Source organism: Planococcus citri, chromosome 1, assembly GCF_950023065.1.
Source record: "Planococcus citri chromosome 1, ihPlaCitr1.1, whole genome shotgun sequence".
Classification (NCBI taxonomy): domain Eukaryota; kingdom Metazoa; phylum Arthropoda; class Insecta; order Hemiptera; family Pseudococcidae; genus Planococcus; species Planococcus citri.
The window spans coordinates 72,612,069-72,635,216 of NC_088677.1; the positions used below are offsets into that span (position 1 = coordinate 72,612,069).

At 34.6% G+C, this 23,148-nt stretch overlaps 4 protein-coding genes across 4 annotated transcripts in view; all 4 read left to right on the forward strand.

The window, feature by feature from the left end:
- LOC135831313 (uncharacterized) overlaps positions 1-23,148 on the forward strand; it is a 195,019-nt gene that overhangs the window by 40,383 nt on the left and 131,488 nt on the right. The window lies entirely within an intron of this gene.
- LOC135831197 (transient receptor potential cation channel subfamily A member 1 homolog) lies at positions 780-9,443 on the forward strand. The gene is made up of 2 exons (XM_065343505.1): positions 780-1,533; positions 5,614-9,443. The coding sequence occupies exon 2, from the start codon at positions 5,638-5,640 to the stop codon at positions 8,674-8,676; it is 3,039 nt and encodes a 1,012-aa protein (XP_065199577.1). The 5' UTR covers positions 780-1,533; positions 5,614-5,637; the 3' UTR covers positions 8,677-9,443.
- Positions 13,196-17,423, forward strand: LOC135831163 (transient receptor potential cation channel subfamily A member 1-like). Its single transcript, XM_065343458.1, has one exon. The coding sequence runs from the start codon at positions 13,588-13,590 to the stop codon at positions 16,915-16,917; it is 3,330 nt and encodes a 1,109-aa protein (XP_065199530.1). The 5' UTR covers positions 13,196-13,587; the 3' UTR covers positions 16,918-17,423.
- LOC135831212 (transient receptor potential cation channel protein painless-like) lies at positions 17,597-22,838 on the forward strand. Its single transcript, XM_065343531.1, has 2 exons — positions 17,597-17,813; positions 19,511-22,838. Exon 2 carries the CDS (start codon positions 19,584-19,586, stop codon positions 22,536-22,538), a length of 2,955 nt encoding a protein of 984 aa, XP_065199603.1. The 5' UTR covers positions 17,597-17,813; positions 19,511-19,583; the 3' UTR covers positions 22,539-22,838.

Here is a 23,148-nt window from a genome sequence, read left to right on the forward strand (position 1 = left end):
TAGCATATCCCTCGTATCAATAATATTTCTTCTTTCTTTTTTTTTTTTCATTATTTTATCTACGAATATTTTCCATATAGCTACATGGTTATCTTATGGAGAAAAAAAGGGCCATTCGCGTAGGTATGTTTTTTTCAAATCCCCTTACAGTTGGAAATCTGCAGTGCATGTGCATAAAATGACGACGATATGTCGATTCTACGACTTTAGATACTTGTATGTTATTTTTTTACTGTTATAATAGACGACATATTCAGAGGAAAAAAGTTACGAAAGAGTTTTGAATAAATATTCACATTCGAGCAATCCCTCTTTTGTGGGTATTCTTTCATCGAGCAGATTCGAGCAAGAACTTGACCCTGTAATAAATAACTCGTAATACTTGGTAAAATATATTTCTAATGTACAGCTTGTCGATGAAAAGTATCATGCCATGTTGGCTTGACCAAACCCTTCGTATAATGCAGAAATCATCGAATCTTCGACAATATGGCAATGGCACGAGTTTTTCATTTTATAAGTGCTTTTTTTGTGATGTTTGATATTTTTTATTTTTGAATTCGATTTTGGAATCGTTTGTGTAGAAAGTTGTTTATCGTTTGATTAAAATGTTGGTGATTTTTTTCATACAATGTTTTTTTAATGGTAGACGAAATTATTGCTCTGCATCTCAAAGTACAAACGTGCGAGTTGATTTGCCACTTCTGATATTTGAAGGGGTAAATATTACACCCTTATCCCGAAGAATATGTTCATCCATTGTTTTTATTTTGTATGTATTATTTAAAGAGTTTTCCGCGATGATTAAGACTGTTGTCCTTGTTATTGACAAAGCTTCACAATAATTTTTCAAACTTGAAAATGAAACGATAACATTTAAAAACTGAGGTTATGGCAACATGGCATTGACCATCGTCGTTCGAAAATTCAGCATTGTCGCGTGTCGCAGTTCTCTTTTAACCATTAACAAAGATAAAAATGACCAGAAAGAAACCAACTCAGTAATAGCTCACACATTACTAGTTAGTTGTTACGAGCAATATCGAAGGTTCACGCGATAAACCCTTTGATAAAAATATTCTCCTTTTTAGTACATCGTCATACAACATTTTCTTGCTATGTTTTTACAAAAGTTGTACTTCGTTTTACACCTCTTGTGACAAATACACGTATACTACAAGTGTTATTTTTCGCGTTCGTACGTTTTCGATGCACTAACTTGAAAAGTACCTACCTAGTACCTACCTAAGTACCTTTGTAATAATTAGTAACGTAAAAGACGAAATTCTAATGAGCTGTTTGAATACCTCGTACCTGTATTATTATTATTTTTTTACTGTGAATTTTGAACAATAAAATCCTGAGCTTATGTGTGCTCTGAAAATATTATGTGGATCTGATAAATTATTAATTCCTAAAATCAGTGTGTTTCTAGTCACGTGTTACTTTCGTGCAAATATACTTTGCTTATCTTATTATTTATACGTGTATCGGTGAAATAACATACGTAACGATTCCTCAACGTAATTGAAAGTAAGTGCCAATGTAATTTAAATGCGAGTAGGGGAATTTATTATGAAGGAATTTCCTTGCGAAAGTGTTGGTCTTCAATTTGATTCGAATGATTGTGGAGGAGTTCAAGCTAATTCACTCTGATCCCTTCAGCGATTATTTGCGTATCTCCCCCCCCCCTTCATTAGATTTTTTCCAGATTTAGTTTTTTTTGCCTATGAATCAGTTTACCAATTTTTTATCGATTTTTATACTTATTATTTGCAATAAATAATTTCAATGTATGCTTCGTAATCTCAAATCGTTGATTGTAGTTTACTCCTTACCCCTCCCCACCCATCGCCATTTTTCTGAAGTATATAAGTATTTTATGGATAACTTACATGAAAGGTCATTTGAAATATGTACATACTTAACCAAAACGAGTTTAACGTTTTGATTTCCACAGAATATGAATAGATAGGTATTAATATTTCTCAGCAGAGTAGATAAAGATATTTAATTTTTTTTTGAAGGATAGGATCGTAGAAACAAATTTGAAGCATAAGGTATTCTTTTATTATTTTTTTTTTTTCAGTCAATTCTTCAACGTCCCAGAAAAATTCAGCCGATAGATTTTAAAAATATTCTTGCGAAGGATTGGATTAAAAATTGGCTAGAAAATTGTTTAATCTGAAAATTTTTCCAATTTCCTTTTAACATTTTGTTTTAGGACTTATGAAGAAATTTGAAAATTTTGGCAGATTGCGAGGAAAATTTTTTATATTACGTCAAAATGGGGGAGGAAGGAGGGGGTATTTTCAATGTCGAAAGATGCCATTTTGGAAAAAAGGAGGAGTTGCGATAAGACCATTTTTTGGGCCTAGACAGTTATCGACTCGACCACTCTTACAATGTTATGATAGGTAAATGTCCCAAATACGAATCCGTGGTTAGTTATCCTAAAATTAACATTTTTTTTAGGCTCCAGGGGTTCCAAAACTTGCGAATAAAACAGTAATTTTAAGAGCCATGCACTGAGAATTAATTTCCAAAACTTTTTTAGCGTGAAATATCTGTTTGAATCCGGTAAACGTTATGCGAGGTGATTTTCCGATTCTATTTTCGACTATCGGGAACAGAAATGGGGGGGGGGGGAGGGTTAATTTTTGGAAAGTTTTGGAACCACTATTTTGAACCTACCCCCTGTGTTTTACAGTTTATTAATATCTAAAAGACATCCATCATACCAAACTTTCAGCTCAATTTTTCGTAATTTTGATATTTTGAGAACCCCTGGAAAACTAGAAACCTGCGGTTCGCACCGAACGTAACATTTTAAGGTATATGTTCGATTATCTAGATGAAAAAGTTTAATTAAGCTCCCTGTATATTCGTAATTTTGAACCCTGTTTTTAGAGCCCCCACTTTAGGCACCCCTAAAAAAGACGTTTATGCATATTTTTTCAAATAAATCGAAGAATTTACATTTGAAACACACTAGCAAGTGCTCGATAATTTTCATTTGATTTTTCTAATAGGTAACCTTCATTATTGAGCTTTTTTGGACCAGTGAAATTTAGACGTTTTTAACTAATTGATCAGCGTTTTAATGTTTTTGGATTTGAAAAAATCCATATCCATTTTGGGTAAAATGAAAATTAGTGTAGAGAGCAAGATTGCAATTTTGATAATTTTTTGAAATTTAATTTTGGAATTTCAAGTGGGAAAATGAGATCTAGGCAAGCATTTTATTTCGATTAAAAATTTATAGGCCAAAAAATTTTCAAAATGAATTTCTAAAAAATAGATATGTAGGTAGACCGAAAATTCCAACAAAAATTTATCTACATAAAATTTTTTCTTTATGAGCTACCGAAGTTGTCAAAAAACGCAATGAAATGGATGTGTTTAAATTTTTCCTTTCAGGTTCTATATAGGTAATAACAATAATTGAGGAAAAAAGAACTGGATAAATTTTCAAGCGATAAAATTTTGTAGCAAATTTTCATCTATTTGACCTGTTTGTTTACATCAGCATCTTTGAGTTTGACTTGGAAAATCCGCATATCGTACTCAATGCGAGAAAATCCTCAATTTTAAAGAATTAAATGAGCAAAATGACAAGGGAAGTGAAAAAAAAACAAAAACGATAGGTAGGTATACTTACGAGCACTTATTGTGAAAAAATTATAAAATTATAAACAGAAAAAAAAATGTGAAAAATAAATCAAAAATTGGAAATAAATAATTAATTTAGAGAAAAATAGAAGAAAAGATCGAGAAGTCGAAAAATACTGATTTTTGGAAGGAAGGAGGGGGGGGGGGTGTTTAGCGGACTTACACGAGAAAAACAAGCCAATTCTAGAGTACAGAAAAAAGTTACACCAAGTTTCCACAACTTTTTATAATTTCTTTCAAAAATGGAGATGGCTTGAAGAATTGGAGGAATGAAGTGATTAAAACTGATTACTCTTGAGAACCCAACAAATGACCCATTAGATGTTCTTATTAAATTTTCTGGCAAGTATTTTGAACAAGTTTGAGACCATAAGTGGGAGAGAAAATTTCAAAGAGGTCTAATTGAAAAAAATAAACCAATATTAGAACTCAGTGACCTCGAATTAATAAGAATCGAAAAATTAAACCAGGTTTTCATAATTTTTGGATATTTCTTTTAAAAAATAGAGGGGGCTGTAAGTGCCCTGGAATTGCAATACATATTCAAAAAACTTCCTAGAGGATTTTCTTATCAAGTGTCTTGGAAAACACAACAAATGATTCATTACAAATTACGTATGTTCTTATTGAATTTTTTGGTTATTGTTTTGGCCGAATTTGAGAGCGTTGGAAGGAAAGGGCAGGGGAGTTCAGAAGTGTAGACTTGAAATCATTAGTCAACATTCTGAAGGGAAGGCCTGGAATTATTGTGAATTGACGAGTCACATGACGTTTTCATAATGTTTGGAACATGTTTGAGAATTGGGAGCTATGAGGGGCACTGACTGAGGGGGAAGATCCCTTTCCAAAATCAGTTTATTAAAAATATACTTCACAAGAAAGGAGTCTTTGCAGTAATTTTTCACATTTTTGAATGATAAACTTCAAATTTCACCTTGTGTAGGTATGTATTTAATAATCTTGAAAATTTCAGTACTTGTCCTCAAATTTCAATTTTACGTTCTCAAATTTTAATTACTCTTTTGAATCTGTAATGTGAGCATTCTCTTCGAAACCTCATGAGCAGATTCACTCTCCTTTCATTTGCCTATGATACGTATTATGAAATATGAGCTTTCAAGGCTCGACTGTTTCGCTATGAAAATTACAAAGCTCATCCCTCAACGTCTGTGTTACAAAATCATCAGAGGAAACGCGTAAAAAAAATTATTTTTAAAAAACCGAAAACAAAATAGAAAATTCAAAGAAGTGTTCATAAAATTGGATAATTATCTGTGGTTCGACAAAGTGTTTACGAGTACATAGATATTGAAGGCACCAGATAAATATTTTGAGCTAAAAAAACAAAACAAAATTGACAAAATAATATGGCCTTGTTATGAGAATGTGACGCTTTAATATTCTGTCAGATTGTCAACAAAATTGATGTTTTTTTTTTTTAGAACAAAAAAATAAAATGTAAAATATTTTTCAGATGTTAAAGTACCTATCTTGAATAACTTGATGATTTTTAGAAATAAAAACTCAACAAAAGATTGAAAAAAATAAACTGTAAAAAATTTGAAAAATCAATCCTAAAATGTTTAAAACGTTAGAGAAGTAATGATCCAACTATGTCTTTAATAAAATATTCTTCTACATAATAACCTGTTCACATTCTTTTAGAAAATTTTTAAAGATAGGTAGCCTACTCAATTTCCAAAAACTCTTCGTCACCAACACTTCAAATAGTCGACAAACACCAAGGCAAATTCCTTCGCCCACATTTATATTGTAAGTCCAAGTACACACCTATAGTTACAATGTAAAACGTACAAGTAAAAAACCTTCTCATTATCACTAACCCAAGAATAAACCCAAACGATAATACACGACCTTGAATATCCACACAATGAAAAACTTTCATAAACACCGAATTGACTCGTGTAAACATTTCCACAGGTCTATGCACTCGTGTATCTAATAATGCCAAGAATTGAATTAGACGATTTAGAAGCAAATTCTTATCCACATTCTCTCCAATCAACTCTACTCTTTCTGCTCAAGAACAACAGTATCGATCAGTTCATCGATGTGATAAACAATGACTCTTCTACCGTGAACCATTTCTACCTAGAAGACTCAGAAAACGGTACCCTACTCGATTTAGCTTGCCGAACGCCCGGAAACAGTCAATTTGTAGACATCCTTCTGCAACGAGGAGCGAATCAGAACGTGATCAATAGTCTAACTGGTAAAGCTCCGATACACGAGGCTGTCCAAAATTCAGACGCTGAAACCCTTCGTGTTCTGTTAGAGGACCCGAATTGTAACATTAGTTTCCCAGATTCAAACGGAACTACTGCTTTGCAATACGCTGCACTGCACAATAAGGTCGACTTGATAGATGTTTTAATCCAGCAGGGTGCTAATAAGGCTGAAATAGAGAACTGGCCCGAGACTAGGGCAGCATCTGCGAGTATACCGATTTCGGTAACGTTACAGAAACGTAACAGCGCTTTGAACGCGTTTCGTAAATTGAAAACGTTATCGAGTTTGGACAACGATAGCGAGATGTATATCAAAGGTGACTCCATCGGAGAGTTTATCAAAAAACAATACCCCAAACATGCGAAAGAAATGCAGAAAAGCTCCGCTCTTTACACACCGATAATGAAAGCAGCCAGGTACGGACATTATAAGACTTTCGAGAGGTTATGGAAATACGAAGGCGTTTCCATCGAACCAATTGCTGGTAAAACAATCCTGCACGCGGTCCTCGATGGTATAATTGCAGCCAAGTACAAAGATTGCCCTGCTAGGGTGTTCATGGAGAACTTGGTGGCTGGTAAAAGGAAACGTGACTCTGTAAACGACGCTTATTTCCCTCCAGAGCCGTATTCGCTGTACCAGGATGAGAAACAGGATTATTATCGATTAATCGAGTATATTTTGAAAAACATCCCGTCCAATAAATTAGATATAAATTTTTCCGACGAAAGTGGCAATACAGCTTTGCATTACGCTGTTGCTTGGAAAGAGACCAAGGTGACCAAAGTTCTTTTACACGCTGGAGCTTACACTTGTAAGCCTAATAAAAATGGTACAATACCTTTACGATCAATCAGTGCTGAGATGTTGGAGCAGTATTTGGATAGCTGCATCACGTCCAATGATTACCCTCCTGAGCATAGCGATTTCAAGTTGACCTTCAACTACAAGATGTTCTTGTCACCTATCAAACAATTTTCGCAGAAAAGCGACAAACACAATATCGAAGCTGGTCCTAGAAAGGTGCAATATCAGACTGTACGCGAATCCGAACCTATTCTGGTGATGAATAAGATATCGAGATTGAGAAAACTGCTCATACATCCGCTCATAAGGAGTTATTTGAATCTAAAGTGGCGTATTATAAAGAAATATTTCTATTATAACTTCATTTTGTACTTTATTTATTGGTCTTTGCTCAGCTCGTATTTGTTTTACGTTTTCTATCCCCCTGAACCTTTGGATTCTGATTCGTCTCCGAACAGTACTAGCCCCAGCGATAATCTATCCAATATCACTAATTTCACCATAAATTTCCAGCCAGTTCTCCGGCAGTATTCCCAACCAGTTTCAAATCATTCTCGAAATTATTCTCAACCAGTCTCGAAGCATTCCCAAAACCGTACCCAACCAGTGGTCTCGAATGGCACTGAAATCACTGGCAATTTCACCAATCCTGATGTAAATATAACCATATCAGAATACGACCCTTACCAATCCATGATAGATGTACCTTGGCGAGTAATGATCTTGGTATCTTGCATTTTGCTCATCCTAAGGGAGGGTTTTCAAGCCTACGTGCTCCCCAGATCATACCTGAAATCGGCTGAAAACTGGTTGGAAATGAGTTTGTTTGTTTTGACCTTCGTTTTGATCACGTTTTATATAAATTCACCCTGGAGATCTCCTCTGTCAGCCACGGTGATCTTGGGATCTTGGATGGAGCTTATTTTATTAATGGGTCGACATCCATTTTTCTCAACTCACGTCGAAATGTTTAAAACGGTATCGTTGAATTTCTTGAAATTCCTGCTCCTCTATTCCATCATGATCATAGCTTTCGCATTCAGCTTCTATATTCTGTTCAAAGATAAGAAGGATCCTGATACTAATAATCCTACCGTATTTCAGTATTTTTCTGTCTCTGTTTTCAAAACTCTGATCATGCTGACTGGCGAATACGATGCGTCGACTATTCCACTGGGTGATTCGTTCAATGTAGCTCATATAGTCTTCGTTCTGTTTCTTTTCCTAATAGCTATCGTATTATTCAACCTGCTCAGCGGGTTGGCCGTAGGGGATACGCAGAAAATCAGAAACGATGCTGAAATCGTAGGTATAGTTTCTAGGATAAAATTCATAGCCTATGTAGAAACCATGGCTGTGGGTGATCCTATACAATGCCTGGATTTCGTTGATAAACTGTTGCTGTGTTTTTGCTGCTGTTTTTTCTGGCCTCGTGAGAAGAAGCTGAATGTGAGTTTGGAAAAAGTAGACGATAGTACGGCTATTGCTTACAGTAATAGGAAATCTTTGGAAACCTTTCACAAAAGGATTAGTTTATCGTATAGATTACGTAATAGTAGAATTGAAACCTTTCCTAATCGTAGCCATTTTACGTGGAAGAGCTTCGATCCTCAGATTATCGAAGATGCGGTGACTATTTTGAGGAAAGGTAAGCAAATGGAAGAGATGAGTAATGATTCAGAGTGCTCGAGGCAGGTAACTGAGTATAAAGTGAAGCTGCGTAAAATGGAAAACTTAATGTATTGTAAGCAAATAACCGAGCTTAATTTGTTACGTACGTTGACGAAAAAATTTGCACGTAGTGGTGGCAGAAAGGTTCGAAAAAGGAAACGTACTAGGAGTGGGAGAAGAGGTAGTACAAAGTCGATTATTTTCGCACCAAGATCGAAAGATCATTTGACTCCGATGAGGAAAGTGAGCAGAGTAAGCTATTCGGATTTTTACTGAGTATTGAGTGATTTTATTTTGGCGAATCAGTAACAATTGAGTAGGTATTTATAGAATGGGTAAGATTCACAGTCAGTTGATCTATTCCATCAAGTGATCGGTGATCACTGATCAGATGGTCGTCTTAGACCAGCATTCAGATTGCATAATTATGAGGAGCAGGGCCCAGCCATTCTACCGGAAAATTTAATGCTGGAGAGGAATAAAATACCAGCTTTTCCCCCTCCCTTATTTCCAAAAGGAAAATTCCACTTTGAAAGGATGGACATTTTTTTGTCGTTTTTGTTTCAAGAGTTTCCTCATTAACCTTACTCATATGATTTGTATTACCAACACAGGCAGGTACATATTTGAGCTGAGAAAAAATAAATAAATAAAGCGTTATACTTAATTATTTTAGGCGATTGTTAAAAACTAAACGAGTGAGGTTAGGAGGATTCGCTGGGTGATGTACTTGAATTTTAGAAAATCGAGTATAGATATTCGAGCATGATTTTTAAAAAGACCATGTCAATTGGTTATGTGTTCGAAAGCTGATCAATTTTTAAATGTAAATAATTATTATATCTACTTATCTCGCTCCTTCTCTAAACTAATTTCTTTTCTACTTTTTTTTTATTTTCACCGCCATGCCGGATGAACTGAATCAAGTATACGATTAGATTCTAGAGACATTTTTTTTAGGAATATTTTTTATAAGTTTTATTCACCTATGTACAAATTACTTTATACCTGAATAGGTACCTTAATAAAATTATAGATTAAAATTGCGATTTTTTTCTTTTCTGAAAATTAACGACTAAGTAGAGAGTCTAATAACTTGAAAGCCATTTCAGATTCCTTTCCATAATTTAAACGGAAATGCGATTTTTGGAAAAAAGCATGATCTGAAATCCCCAAAACCGAAATTCCATCTGCTTAAAGTGAAAATATTTCCAATGTACGTACGTAAAACCAGCTGTATAAAAATTTCAAGCTAATTTTAGTGATAATGCGGTAGCAGCTATGATGGTGAACGAGTATGCTCCAATTCTGTGAAACAATCTAAGCATTTAATAAATGTACAAAAAAACCTTAATTTTTCTAAAAATTTGAACAGCGATATCGCATTAAATTCAGTTCAACATTAGGAAATGACTTTACATCAGTTATACATTTTTTCATGATAAAATTACATTTTATAACGGGGATTCCTCCTGTGCTTTTTAAAAAAAATTTATTGTGGACATTTAATCTGAAGCGATCGTTCAAATTGGTGTAAATTTTAATTTAATTTTTCCACGTCACAAGTACATAAGTACATATCGCGTCAATTTTTTTTCCAAAATAACAACAAATTCTTCAACATAATACATCTGTAAAGTAAGTTGAGCAATGTACTGTACAATACATATTTATTTGCTAGGTACTCATACTTGTAGATACCTACCTATTTATTTGACAAGCAAAACTTTTGAGGTCTTCCCGCCTCGATTTGAATGGGACTGAGATTTTTGAATGGGTTCGCAGGATGTCTAACCGTTGAAAGTAGGTTGCAAAAGTCGCGATTTTTACCAGAAATCACCAAATTAAATCGCTAAAAATCGTCCCGACTTCAATTCAATTTTTTTATTTAAGTAGGTATGTAGGTACAGGGTGCCCAGAAATATCGAGCACTCCAAAGAAAATTTTTCATTAAAAATATACTTAGGTTGGCAACGTGAAATAGATGCATATGATTGGTGGAATGTTATCTCTCCAGTCCAACAACCAATCATGTGCTATCATTATTATCATTCACGGTGACCAACCAAAGTATTTTAGTACAGGGGGGGGCAAAAGTCAGGTGGCAAATTTGCAAAATTTGAAATTTTTTTTCCAAAATTCAACTTTTATTCAATTATAACGTGAAAACGTTTAGTGTAAGTGCTCGAAATGGTCACCACTGACCCTAATACACTTAAAATAATGTTTTTCGATGGATTTGACAATATGAGTGAGTATCATGTGGTCTTCATATCAAAATGAAACACTACAGAAAAATTGAATTCACGCATTTCATGAAATTTTAGTTTTTTGAGAAAAACTCGAAAACTAAGCATTTTAGAAAAAAACTAACGACATTGTGTCGATTGGAAATTTAATTCTCTACAATTTTCCTCGACTTCATTTTTTCGTAGATTGCTTTTTCCGCCTCCAGATCACTTTTAATGAAACCAAACAACTCAAAATTTTTTCCAAACATTGAAATTTTTCCTTTTAAGAACTCATTTTTCCTTTTAAGAACTCATTTTTCCAAGAAATCTCATTTAAACACGAAAAACGCAACAAAAAGCACCGATATTACAATAAACATATTCCCAACCAGTCGCGTTGCTAGGCAACGTGCTGTTAAACGAAGCCACAGCAGTAAAACTGACGCATGCGCAGTTTGTATCGCCGCCACCTGACTTTGCCCCCCCCCCTGTAGAAAACTTTTTTAGGGGTGCTCGATATTTCTGGGCACCCTGTAGTATGTACCTACTTCCTATTATTACCTAATATTCAGTTCATTGAATTATAAATGAAGTTTTCAATATTGTTTTCATATTTCTTTGGTACAAAGTATTTTTGTATTTCATAATTACATTTTTTTTTATGTCACATGGGAACTATTGAAAGTTGGTCGAAAACTCCCTTAAAAAAGTGTTAAATTTATTGGAAACCTCTTTAAAAAAAAAAACAAAAAAAAACTGAGGAGTACTGAAAAATGGTCGCAAAAAGTCGCGATTTTTGAATATCAAATTTTGGTAGACACTTGCGCTTTCCGATGGTAACACTTGTAATAACATTTGTACTCGCTCATGTTGAGAGGGAAATCATTGTTTGCACTTCCCATTGTTATCAGCAGAAGCGCAAACGATTGAAAAAAATACATCATGTGTCATTCTGCAGGTAATGGGCCCATTTGGTCGATATTAAGTTATTGGGGGGGGGGGGGGTGAATTAGACCTCCGGAGCAATCATATGAGCTGGATAGAAGCCCAAAAAGTGCAAAAAAACCTCCAAAAAAATCCATAATTAAAAATTTGAAAAGCTCAACTTTTGAGAAAATCGCCTTCAAAGTTTTTTTTTTCTGAAAAAAACTGAAATTTCATGTAATCCCAAAACCTTCATACCTAAAATTGAAAATTATTGTTTCTGATGTCAAATATTACTACCCACCTGCAATAGCTGAATAGCGATTTTTTTACTCAATATTTTCATGTTATGAACATTTTAAGCCTGAAAAACAATGATTTAATGAAATAAAATTTTGCATAAAAATTCATTACTCTGTTCTAAAGCAGAAAAAAATGATTAAATTACATTTTCTGTCAAAATTCAACTTGTAAAAATAAAAATTGTAAAAAAAATTCTCAAAATGTCTTCCCGAGGCGCGAATTGAACCCATACCTCCAGTTCAGTAATCCACAACTAATGGCACGCTGCTACCGCTGCAGCTAGCAAAATTGTGTTTTTGAGTGGTATACATGTTGCCACTGCCTACTAGGTGCAGTATAATTTGGAGGACATTTTTTTGGAAGCGAATTTACCGCGAAAAAAACAAAATCAACCAAAAGGGATTTGACAAGACAACTATCGCCCTCTAGGAAATTGTAGTAAAAAACATTGGAACTAACGAAAGGTCCCGTTGTTATCAGCGATTTTCAATAATTTTCCTTCAATTTTCACAACAATACATTCCAATGTTTATTCGGGGACCTTTCATCAGCCAATCAGAACCAAGGTGACACTAGCGCGGCGCACCTCTGTCAAGTTCCTAATGGGCCCTTCTTAGAAAAACTTTAGTTCCGTTTTTCTCCGCTTGGGGCGGCACCTGCAGCCGTGATACTTTAACATGCGATGGTTGGATATGATCTACATTGAAATCCATCAAAACCTTGATTATCGATTCTCTCGACTTTTTCACTAAAAACACGATTATCTAGGGAATGACACGTATGCGCTTTGGACTAAAATTTTGTCATTGTAGCAGGGGTTCCCAAAACAGCATTAAAATGTTAATCAATTTAAAAAATGCAACAAACACAACTAGTAAAAGTAATCCATTAAAAACGTGGAATGTGAGAATTGAAAAAAAATGAGAATATAAAAAAGAGCGAATCAAAATTTGATCAAAAACATGAAACTTCAATATACCTACCTCGTACCTACCTATACCTACAAAAAATAAAAAATAATTTTAAAACAATGAGAATGTGTATTTTAAAAAAACGAATCAAAATTTGATTGAAAACCAATGACCTTGTAGGTAACAAAATTTACTTGATATCAGTATAGTCCTGTTCAGGTAACCAACACTTTTCATAAATTTGAGATGAGAAATTAGATTTACTTGGTACATTGAAAATATATTCAAAATTTTGTCAATTTTTTTTCTGTCTCTTGTTGCCATTTGTATAATTTCATCATTCGATAGTATAATATGGTAATTCAATTTGAGTCTCTCTATTTGGATTTCTTTTAAAATCAGATTTGCTGACCAAATAGGGGGGGGGCGGTCATTTGTGATAAAATGAGTCAGTACCTAGGTATTTGTAAAACATTGTTGAAGAAGTAAAGAATACTTCCACATGAATCTGTATACCTTCCAGGAGGTGTCTAGATATTACTAACAAGTTTGGGAAGCCCTGCTTTCCAAAAGCGCAGTCAATGTATAAAAACGCAAGCAATGAAAAGCGTAAACAGTTAACAGCCTGTTGAGAACATTCTCATAACATTACTAGTGCCTTTACGCTAAACTTTCAGTAAAATAACATTTATGAAGTTTCGTTCTCATTTCATCAAAATACATATACATACATACGTTATGAAATTAGCTACATTACAATAAGTAAATGAATCATTTAACAGTAAATTACAATTTGTCACAGATTGGAAGAGTCAGCCATGTTCGATAATTCGGATTTACTTCACTTACTTGAAAACCGAGCGTTGAAAGAATTCGAAGAAGCATTGCGAAATGGCATCCAGTCTGGACAAGTGGATATCAATGTTTGCTACTACAAAAGCCCTGACCATGTCACTCTACTGCATATTGCTTGTAAATCAAAGGGTTGTCACGAATTCGTTCCAGTCCTACTGCAGAATGGCGCAGATATCAACAAACCAAGCAAGGATAAATTTTGCAGATCAGCGATTCATTTTGCTGTGGAAAACAGTAATTTGGAAACGTTGAAAATTTTATTAAACAATGCCAATTGCAATGTAAACACTTTATCAATGCAAGGATACTCGGCTTTGCATTATGCAGTCATGAACGACGACGCCGATTCCATAAAGCTTCTTCTGCACCATCCAGGCATAGATGTGAATGTATGTAGTCGCACAGATCAAACACCTTTGCATTTGGCATTGAATAGTTATCGAAGGAATGCCATTCACGAGTTATTAAATCATCCACAAGTTGACTTGGATGCGCGCAGAGACTTCAGTGGTCAAACGTGTCGTGAGCTGATTGAAGCTAAATATTCGAAGTTTGCTTTCAAAATATCCAGAATTAGTTTTTCAGCAAATGAAAGTGATAATACTTTATTTTCATTGCTATATAAAGGTGACATACAAAAATTCTGCGAACAAGTCTTGATAACCAAACCCAATTCGACAGATCATGATGGTAGAAACACATATTTGCAGTATGCTTGTCATAATGGTTTAGTACAAGCCGTAGAGATTCTATTGAGAGCCGGAGTTGATCCTAATCAGTGTTGTCCAAATAATCAAATTAAACCAATAATGATAGCAGCTAAACGAGGCCACCATACCATCTTGAACATTCTATTGCAAAACTCCAGAGTATCATTAGAACCAGATGCCATGAATACGGTAATAAATATGCTATTAATTGAGATATTAATAGCCAAGGAAAATGAACCATTGAGAAGGAATTATCTTAAATGTGTAAAAAGTTTTTTGACCAGTAGATTTTTCTGGGAATTTGGTATCAACCACCCAATTAAGGAAGGAAACTCTCTACTACATTATGCTATCAAACTGAACGATGAAAACATCGTAGAAGATCTTTTACAAGATGGGATGAACCTTAAATTGGATATCAATCAACAAAACAATGAAGGTGACACTCCGCTTCATTGCGCTGTAAAAGCAAACAATGAAAAGATTCTAAAAGCCCTTTTAGTCTTTGGAGCCGAATTCGAATCGAATGAAGCAAACTTCAAATTAGATATCAATCTGAGGAACACTGTAGGAAACACTCCGCTACATTGTGCTATCATACTGAATGATGAAAAAATGGTAAAAGATCTTTTACAAGTTGGGTTGAACTTTAAATTGGATATCAATCAACAAAACAATGAAGGTGACACTCCACTTCATTATGCTGTAAAAGTGAGCAATGAAAAAATTCTGAAAGCCCTTTTAGGCTTTGGAGCCAAATTCAAATGGAATGGAGCAAACTTCAGATTTGATATCAATCAGAGGAACAAAGAAGGAAACACTCCACTCCATTGTGCTGTGGAACTGAACATTGATAAAATTGTAAAAGATTTTTTACACAGTGGGATCAACTGCAAAGTAGGTGTAAGTAGCCCAATTCAGGAAGATCAGGAAGAAAGCACTAGAATTCAACCAGTTCTGAAAGCTGCAGATGAAGAAATCATAAAAGACCTTTTATGCGCTGGGGCTTACGTTGGTCGAAAGAATTATTTGCAGAAAGTGCCTTTGAACTCCATACCAGCTTCTGTACTCGAGGAATACTTGGATAGCTGTATTTCCACTAATGGAAAGCATACCAGAGACAAAAACTTCGAGATAGTACTTGACTACAGCATGATGATTGGGTCCAATCCTAAACTAGAGGAATCTGCAGAAGACGAAGTTGATGATGATTTGACCGAAATGGAAATTTTGCTAACCATGGTCAATACTACAGAGCTGAGGAAACTCATTAAGCATCCGGTGTTGATGAGTTTCTTGAATTTGAAATGGTACTCTATTTCTAAATATTTTTATATTAATTTAATTTTTCACGTTATTTTCTGCTTATTACATACTGCCTATATTTTCCACATTAATGGGTGTTGGAGAGACCGCAATGATACTCAAATGCTTAATACTTCGGTTAATTTTTCTCAAGGTCAGGATAGCTCTCAACAGTTGCTTGAAGATATGAATATCCATCACGTTTCAATAATTGTTATTTGTTTGCGGTATATGTTGATTGTCTCATGTGTTATGCTATTTCTCTGGGAACTATATCAATGCTACAAACATCCTTGGAGATATGTTACTTCACTGGAGAACTGGCTGGAGTTGAGTTTGATCTGCATACTACTCGCTTTGCTAATACTCAACATGGACTTTGAACAAAGACGCCAGCTCTCTTCTGCAGCAATTATGCTCTCCTGGATAAATCTAATGTTTATAATTGGCCGGCATCCATTATCATCCACCAATGTTGAAATGTTCAAAACTGTCAGCATCAGCTTTCTTAAATTTCTAGCTTGGTATTCAGTTTTAATTTTAGCTTTCACTTTGAGCTTCTACATCTTATTCAAAGATGATCTCCAAGACAACAGTAAATTCTTCAAACATCCTGCTCTGGCCATTATAAAATCCATCATAATGTTGACTGGGGAATTTGAAGCCGGTTCCTTTCCATTATTTCCATTTGATCTGAAATATGGCGCTAACTATGTCTTATTCATTCTGTTTGTCTTCTTCATAGCCATAGTACTGTTCAACTTGCTGAATGGGTTAGCCATCAGTGATACTCAGGCTATCAGATCTGATGCCGAATTGTTGGGAATAGTTTCCTTAGTGAAAATGATTTTGTATGCCGAAGACATTGCCACGTCGGACTTTTTCAAACCTCTCAGTTTTCTGCACAGGAGTCAATCTCCAAATCCAGATTCGGATAATAAAATCTTGTACGTTCTACCCAACATAAATAACTTCGCGTTTATGAAAAAAGAACGCGTTTCAACGTTTTATGAGAGACTCCGACTCGATCCACGCATAGTGGAAAAACCTCTTTCAATGTATCATAATAAACTACAAATTGATCCACACATAGTGAAAGATGCTGTGAAAATACTAGAAAAAAGGAACCAACAAAACATGGGAGTCGAAGAGCGCATTTCTGAAAAAATTTCCAAGTGTTTCTCAAGGATGGAAAATGTCGAGAAATTGATTAATATCAAGTTGGAAACTGTTGATGAATCATTGAAAAAGGTGATGGAAATTTTGGAATCGAAATAGGCTCGAGGATGACTTGATAGGTGAATATCATATTTTGCTCAAATAGTTAGTGAAAAAATAGAACTATTAACATGCATACCTAAGTCATCCAGAAATTGTTTATTTGTAAATTTAACGTATTTATATTATTTATTTCCCTACTCCTCTAAACCTATTTTTTTTCACTTTCACCGTCATATGTATGACTTTTTTAAGAAATTTAATATTTTTATGTGTTTAATTAATCGTTATTTATACATGTACAAGTTACTTTATACCTACGTGAATAAAATGTTGATGCTTACGTGCCTTTGCTTATTATTTTTAATAAATTGATCAATTCAACCAACTAGCTTACTAGATACTAAGACTTACCTACCTATATCCAATTAATAAAAAATCATTGCTTCTTAAAATATTACCTACTTCCGCAAAATTCATTAGTTCTGAAACTTTTGACATAAACGCAAAGCAGCCAAATTTTATTAATTATTCCAACTTGGTATCTTAAAAAAAATTTTCAATTGTTCTTTCTCTTCTCCTTTTCTTTCCTACTTTATTTTGATCAAATTTAATTACAAGGTAGCCCTAGGCATCGTCAAACTAGTCGAAAAATTTCAAACTAACCTCAAGGTCAGTTTAGTCATACCAGATAGGTAGTGGATTACGAAATAAATAGTTGTTCTCATATCATGATACGTATGCATGTCGTTGGTACTGGCAACTGGAACAGTATTTATCATCAGTGGAATTTTTTGCATTAATGTTACTTTGTAGTTTTTCTTCATTTTTAATAAGTAGATTTTTTATCCTGACCATTGATAAGGTTACACTTATACCTATAAGTATGTAGTGCAAAGTGCGAAAGAAAAATCAACGCAGTTGGCTTTAAACCATTACGAGTATAATCAAATTAGGTGAGTTATTGAACCATAGACGTAGTTATTAAATTAGTCATATGCCTGTCTCTTCAAAAATTATTTATTGTCTTGGGGCGTTTAGAGCAATAAACTATTTTTTTTCTTTCAGGGCTCTGAACAAAATTTACAAATATGTACTCGTATTTTCATATTGGGTGTTGTTCCTGATTTTATTTACAATACATTAATGAAAGCTTTGAAATTTTATATAATTTTTGAGTTATTCCAACTCTTCCATGCTGAGGAAAATCTAATGGATGGATTTGTGGGTTTAATGTGATTACAGGGCGAAATTATTTTTTATAAAATCTGTTGCAATGCTTTTAAGAATATATTAAGGATCAGCCCGACTCGAGTCAGTTATTCAAAATTTTTCTTGAGTCATCATTTTACAGCAGCAATTGCATCACTCTCGGGAGGAGTGACGTCAAAATATATAATTCTTATAATTTTAGCTCGATCTTGGGAACTTTTAAAGTGAGTGAAGAGGTAAATGGCGAAACGTGTAACACCTTTTTTATTTGAACTAAGTTTTGGAAAAATACAAAAACTATGGGGTAGCTTTTCAAGCTGGGAAGCAGGTGCATTCAGTGTTCGAGACATTTTTACTATTCGGGCGGAGGGGGAGGGGGAAATTGGAAGGTGCGAAATTGAAATTTTTACAGTGGCTTCACAAAAAAAAACAAATAAAAATTTGGTATCGTATTTTTTAAAATTTATCTGATTTTTTGAAAACTACGTGGTTTTTTTGACTTTTAAAAATAGATTTAGAAATTTTAAAAAATAACTACCACTTCGCCAGGCAAAAGTTAACAATTTTTTTTTGAATTATTTTGAATCAAACTCCCTCATTTTTTACCCAAAAACTCGATTTATAAATTTTGGATTCGTATCCATCGAGTTGGACCCCTCTAAGGAATCAAATACTTTTTTCTGAGATAATTTTTTGATTTTTTTTCTCTCAAGAAACTGTGAATTTCAGGATGAAAAAATGGATTTTCAAAAATTCAGCAGAACTAGTACAAAAGAAGGGAAAATTCAGTATTAATCCAAATAAGCCGAAGATGAAAAATTGAGCCATCATTATGACTAAAAATGAAAAATGCTGTGAACCCGTAACTGGTGATTTGAGGGGGTATTTCAAAAATTTGGAAATCGTTACTGGATGTCATATAAAAGCTAAATTGAAAATTTCAGAAAATTCCTTTATTGATATTTGCACAAAGAACCTCGATTCACGTGCCAGATTTTATACCCTTTGACCAAAAAATGTTCCAGGTTGTGCTAAAAAAAAGTGCAAAATCTTATTTTTTGGGCAATATTGCTCAAAAAGGTGATACCACTGCGGGCACTGCATTGCAAATTTTTTTTTCAATTTCACTCTGATATGCTTTAATAAAAATTAATCTAAAATAAACGATTTACAAGTTTCCTAGCTTATGGTACATACAACCCTAAGTGGTCGTGCGGTTTTGGCGAAAATGACTCGAGTCGACGTTGAGGCAGAAAATTTTGTAGAAATAGAGCAAAAAAATCATAATTTTTTCAAAAATTTCCTCTTTTTTTAAGGTTGAATCTTTTCCTTAGCCATACTTTTGGTACTAATATTTTTGAAAAGATCTAAAATTTAGACGTCTTCTGAAATTTGTTTCTCTCATCTAATTAATATTTCAAAAAAACTCAATATTTTACAGACTGGCAGTATTGAATTCGACGAGGCAGTCCTATCCACCGCCAATAAGTACAAACACCAATGCCATATTCAAAATGCAAAACTTGTCAAATTACAATTCATTGTCAATTCAAAATAGACTCCTGTTTTCACTCAAGGAGCAACATTTGAGCGAATTCAAGCAAATCATCGAATCAAACTCAAATTCTAAATTCCTCAACGTGAATTTTTTCTACGAATTCGATGGGAATAACGGTACATTATTAGATATCGCTTGCCGGAGCTCTGGTAACAGTGAATTTGTGCGAATCCTATTATCTAATTTCTCTAATGTCAACGTCATAAACCCAATCACTGGAAAAGCCCCAATTCACGAAGCAGTCGAGAAATCAGACACTGATACCGTGAATGTATTAATAAAAAAATACTGGTACAGTCATTGTAATATCAACTTGCCAGATAAAGAAGGGGATACAGCTTTGCACATCGTCATAAAATTAAACAAAATTAATTTCATGAAAATCCTGTTACAAAATCCCAATCGAATTGATATCAACATAAGTACTCGTCAGAATCCAACTCCATTGCATTTAGCTCTTCTCCAAGGTAATTTAGAAGCTGCCAGTTTATTGCTAAAGTACTCCAACATCGACTTAGATTTTCAACAAGATGCTGAAGGTCGCACTTGTCGTCAAATAATACAGCAACAATATCAGCAACAATTCGGACAGCGACTCAGCACCATTCGATCCACTTGCGATATCGGTTCCATTTTATTCTCACTTCTGAAACGTCGCGAAACGCAATTATTCGAAAATCTAGCCAGTCAAGTCGACGTTAGGTTTTTAAATGAGAATCACAACGGTTGTCAAACCTACTTACAATGTGCTTGCGACTTGGGTTTAGTCAGCACTGTGAATATGCTTTTGAGCAAAGGAGTCAATCCTAACAAGACAGTGAGAAAAGAATCCCTTACTCCTGCTATGATAGCTGCTCATAATGGCTTCAACAGTGTACTCCAATCACTCATAACCAGCCCCAATATCAGGCTACAAATCGTAGAACTGGGTTCAGTGTTGCATTCGGTGATCGAGGGAATGTTCAATGTGACAGCAGATCAAAGAGAAGGCTATCGTAAATGCCTCCAGTTAATTCTGAACGAAGCAACACCTTATGGTGGGCTAGATTTGAATTTCGAAGACCATGACGGATTCACTTCGCTGTTCCAGGCAATGATGTTGAACGATGATCAAGTCATCAAATCTTTGATCTATGCTGGGGCTCGATTCTATCAAATAAATTACAAAGGGGAAATTTATTTGATGATTAACTCGTCCTCACTTTCAGGGTACTTGGACAGCTGCATCAGCTCCAGGAACGAGTCACCTTTTGTGATCGATCCTGAAATCATTATCGATTACAAAGCATTGATTCAGCCGAATGAAAATTTTGCTGGGAGGATCGTTTACGAGATGGAAATTTTCACTGTACTAGAAAGTTCCCTCGAGCTGAGAAAACTGCTCAAGCACCCTGTTTTGGTGAGCTTTCTTTACATGAAATGGCATCTTGTGAAGAGATATTATTTCATCAATTTCGCCATCTATTTGTGCTTCTGCTTGAGCCTGAGTTTATATATTTCTTACATTTATCACGATTCTCCGTCCCCTATGTTGTCTTCAAACTGGAATTCTGAGGAATCGTGTTTGAAAATCTTCCTTTCTAAATTAATCGACAACGATCGAATGAAACGATATATTAACGATGCCTTGTCCAATATTACGACTTCGCAAATCGACGATAATTTTCAGCATCCGTCTTTGACCCCTCTGACATCTTCAATTTTTATATCTTGGTGCACGACTCAAATTTTCTATGGGATTCTCATCTTTAGAGAACTCTTCCAGTTTTTTGTATCGCCAAAATTTTATTTAAAATCACCAGAAAACTGGTTAGAAATGACGGTTATCTTCATCTCCGCTGCATTACTCTACCATCCCAGGCCACATCAGCTATCTCCATTCACTGCTGTGGTTATTTTAGCCTCTTGGATCGAGCTCGTCTTCTTGCTCGGTAGACACCCCTCGTTTGCAACAGAAATACAAATGTTTAAAACAGTAATGTGGAATTTTCTGAAATTCATGACTTTATATTCCAGTATGATTTTAGCTTTCGCTTTCAGTTTCTATATTTTAATGAAACCAGACCCTGCCGACGACTCAAGCAGCCGATCTGATTTCAGCGATCCGGCCATGTCGATTTTTAAATCAATCATCATGTTGACTGGGGAATTCAACTTGGAATCTATTCCTTTAGGATCACCAGTCTTAAACTTTAATCACCTGGTGTTCATTTTATTCGTTTTCTTCATAAGCATCGTGTTGTATAACTTGCTCAATGGTTTAGCCATCAGTGATACCCAGGCTATCAGAGAGGATGCCGAATTGGTCGGCATTGTGTCCCAAATTAAGCTCATCTCGTATTTAGAGCTTCTATCGAATCGTAACCCTTTTCATCACGTTCGTGGTTTATCTAGGTACACTTGTTGTGGTTCTTTGAAGACGTCGTTGATTCGAATCGAACTCAAATGGTTGTCGTTTTATCGTCGAATGTATCGAGATAAGATTTCGTTGTGGCCTCAGTTCGTTGCAGGTACTCATATTCGAGTACTGTCGCATAGAAAGAATACTGTGCTTTTTCCAGACGCTTATGACTGGAAAAAAGGCACATACAGGTATTCTAAAAGGTATAATTGGGAAATCCACCCCAGTATAGTGAAACGTGCCAAGGAAATACTGGAGAAACGTAATGAGTCCAATGAAACTGACACTGGCAGTCAGAAATTACCACCGATAGACCATTATCAATCGAAATTTGATTCCATTGAAAAAAATGTTCAATTCATTGCCACTGAAGTTCTCAACTTGAAATCGGAAGTCGGTCTATTTCAAAAAAATATCTTATCTGGGCAAGAGGGTCTGCAAGATGTCATGACTGAGATACGTGATTTAAAAAATAAAATTGACCAATTGAAAAATCAACCGGTATTCTGAGAAAATGAATTAATATGAGGGTTCTGAATGAGCAATTTTTCTTGTGCTTGTGCCTGATACACATTATTGACATTATCATAAATTTTGACTCAATTTTTAATCAATTTTTACAACTTTTTACCGACTTCTGTTTATTCTATTGGAAAATGTTTCTTTTGTTTTGATATTTTGCAACGTGTAAGGTGTTGCATTTTTTTAAAAGCAATTTCATATTTTATGACTACCTATTCATAATAATTTTAAAATAATTTTTGTAAAATTTTGTAATTTCTTAGAATAAATTTAGATTTTTTTGAGTGCCTCTGTGTCGATAATCGAATTGAAACCTATCTAGGTTGATCTGTTCAGAGTTGATGAGATTCAATATAGGTCAATAAAATTTCGCTCTTTGGGTGGGAAAAATTCCCACATGATGAGGGATGCCTGATCGAATCTGATCAGGTCAGATTTTAGACATTCATTTTTGATCTATCTAATCAAATTTAACCGAATCTTATCAAATTTAACAGATCAAAGTTTTGGTGGGATTATGAGAAGGGAGATGGTGATTAGATCTAATCAAATCCGGAAAAATCCTCTGATTATATTGAACTTTTAACAAACAAAAAAA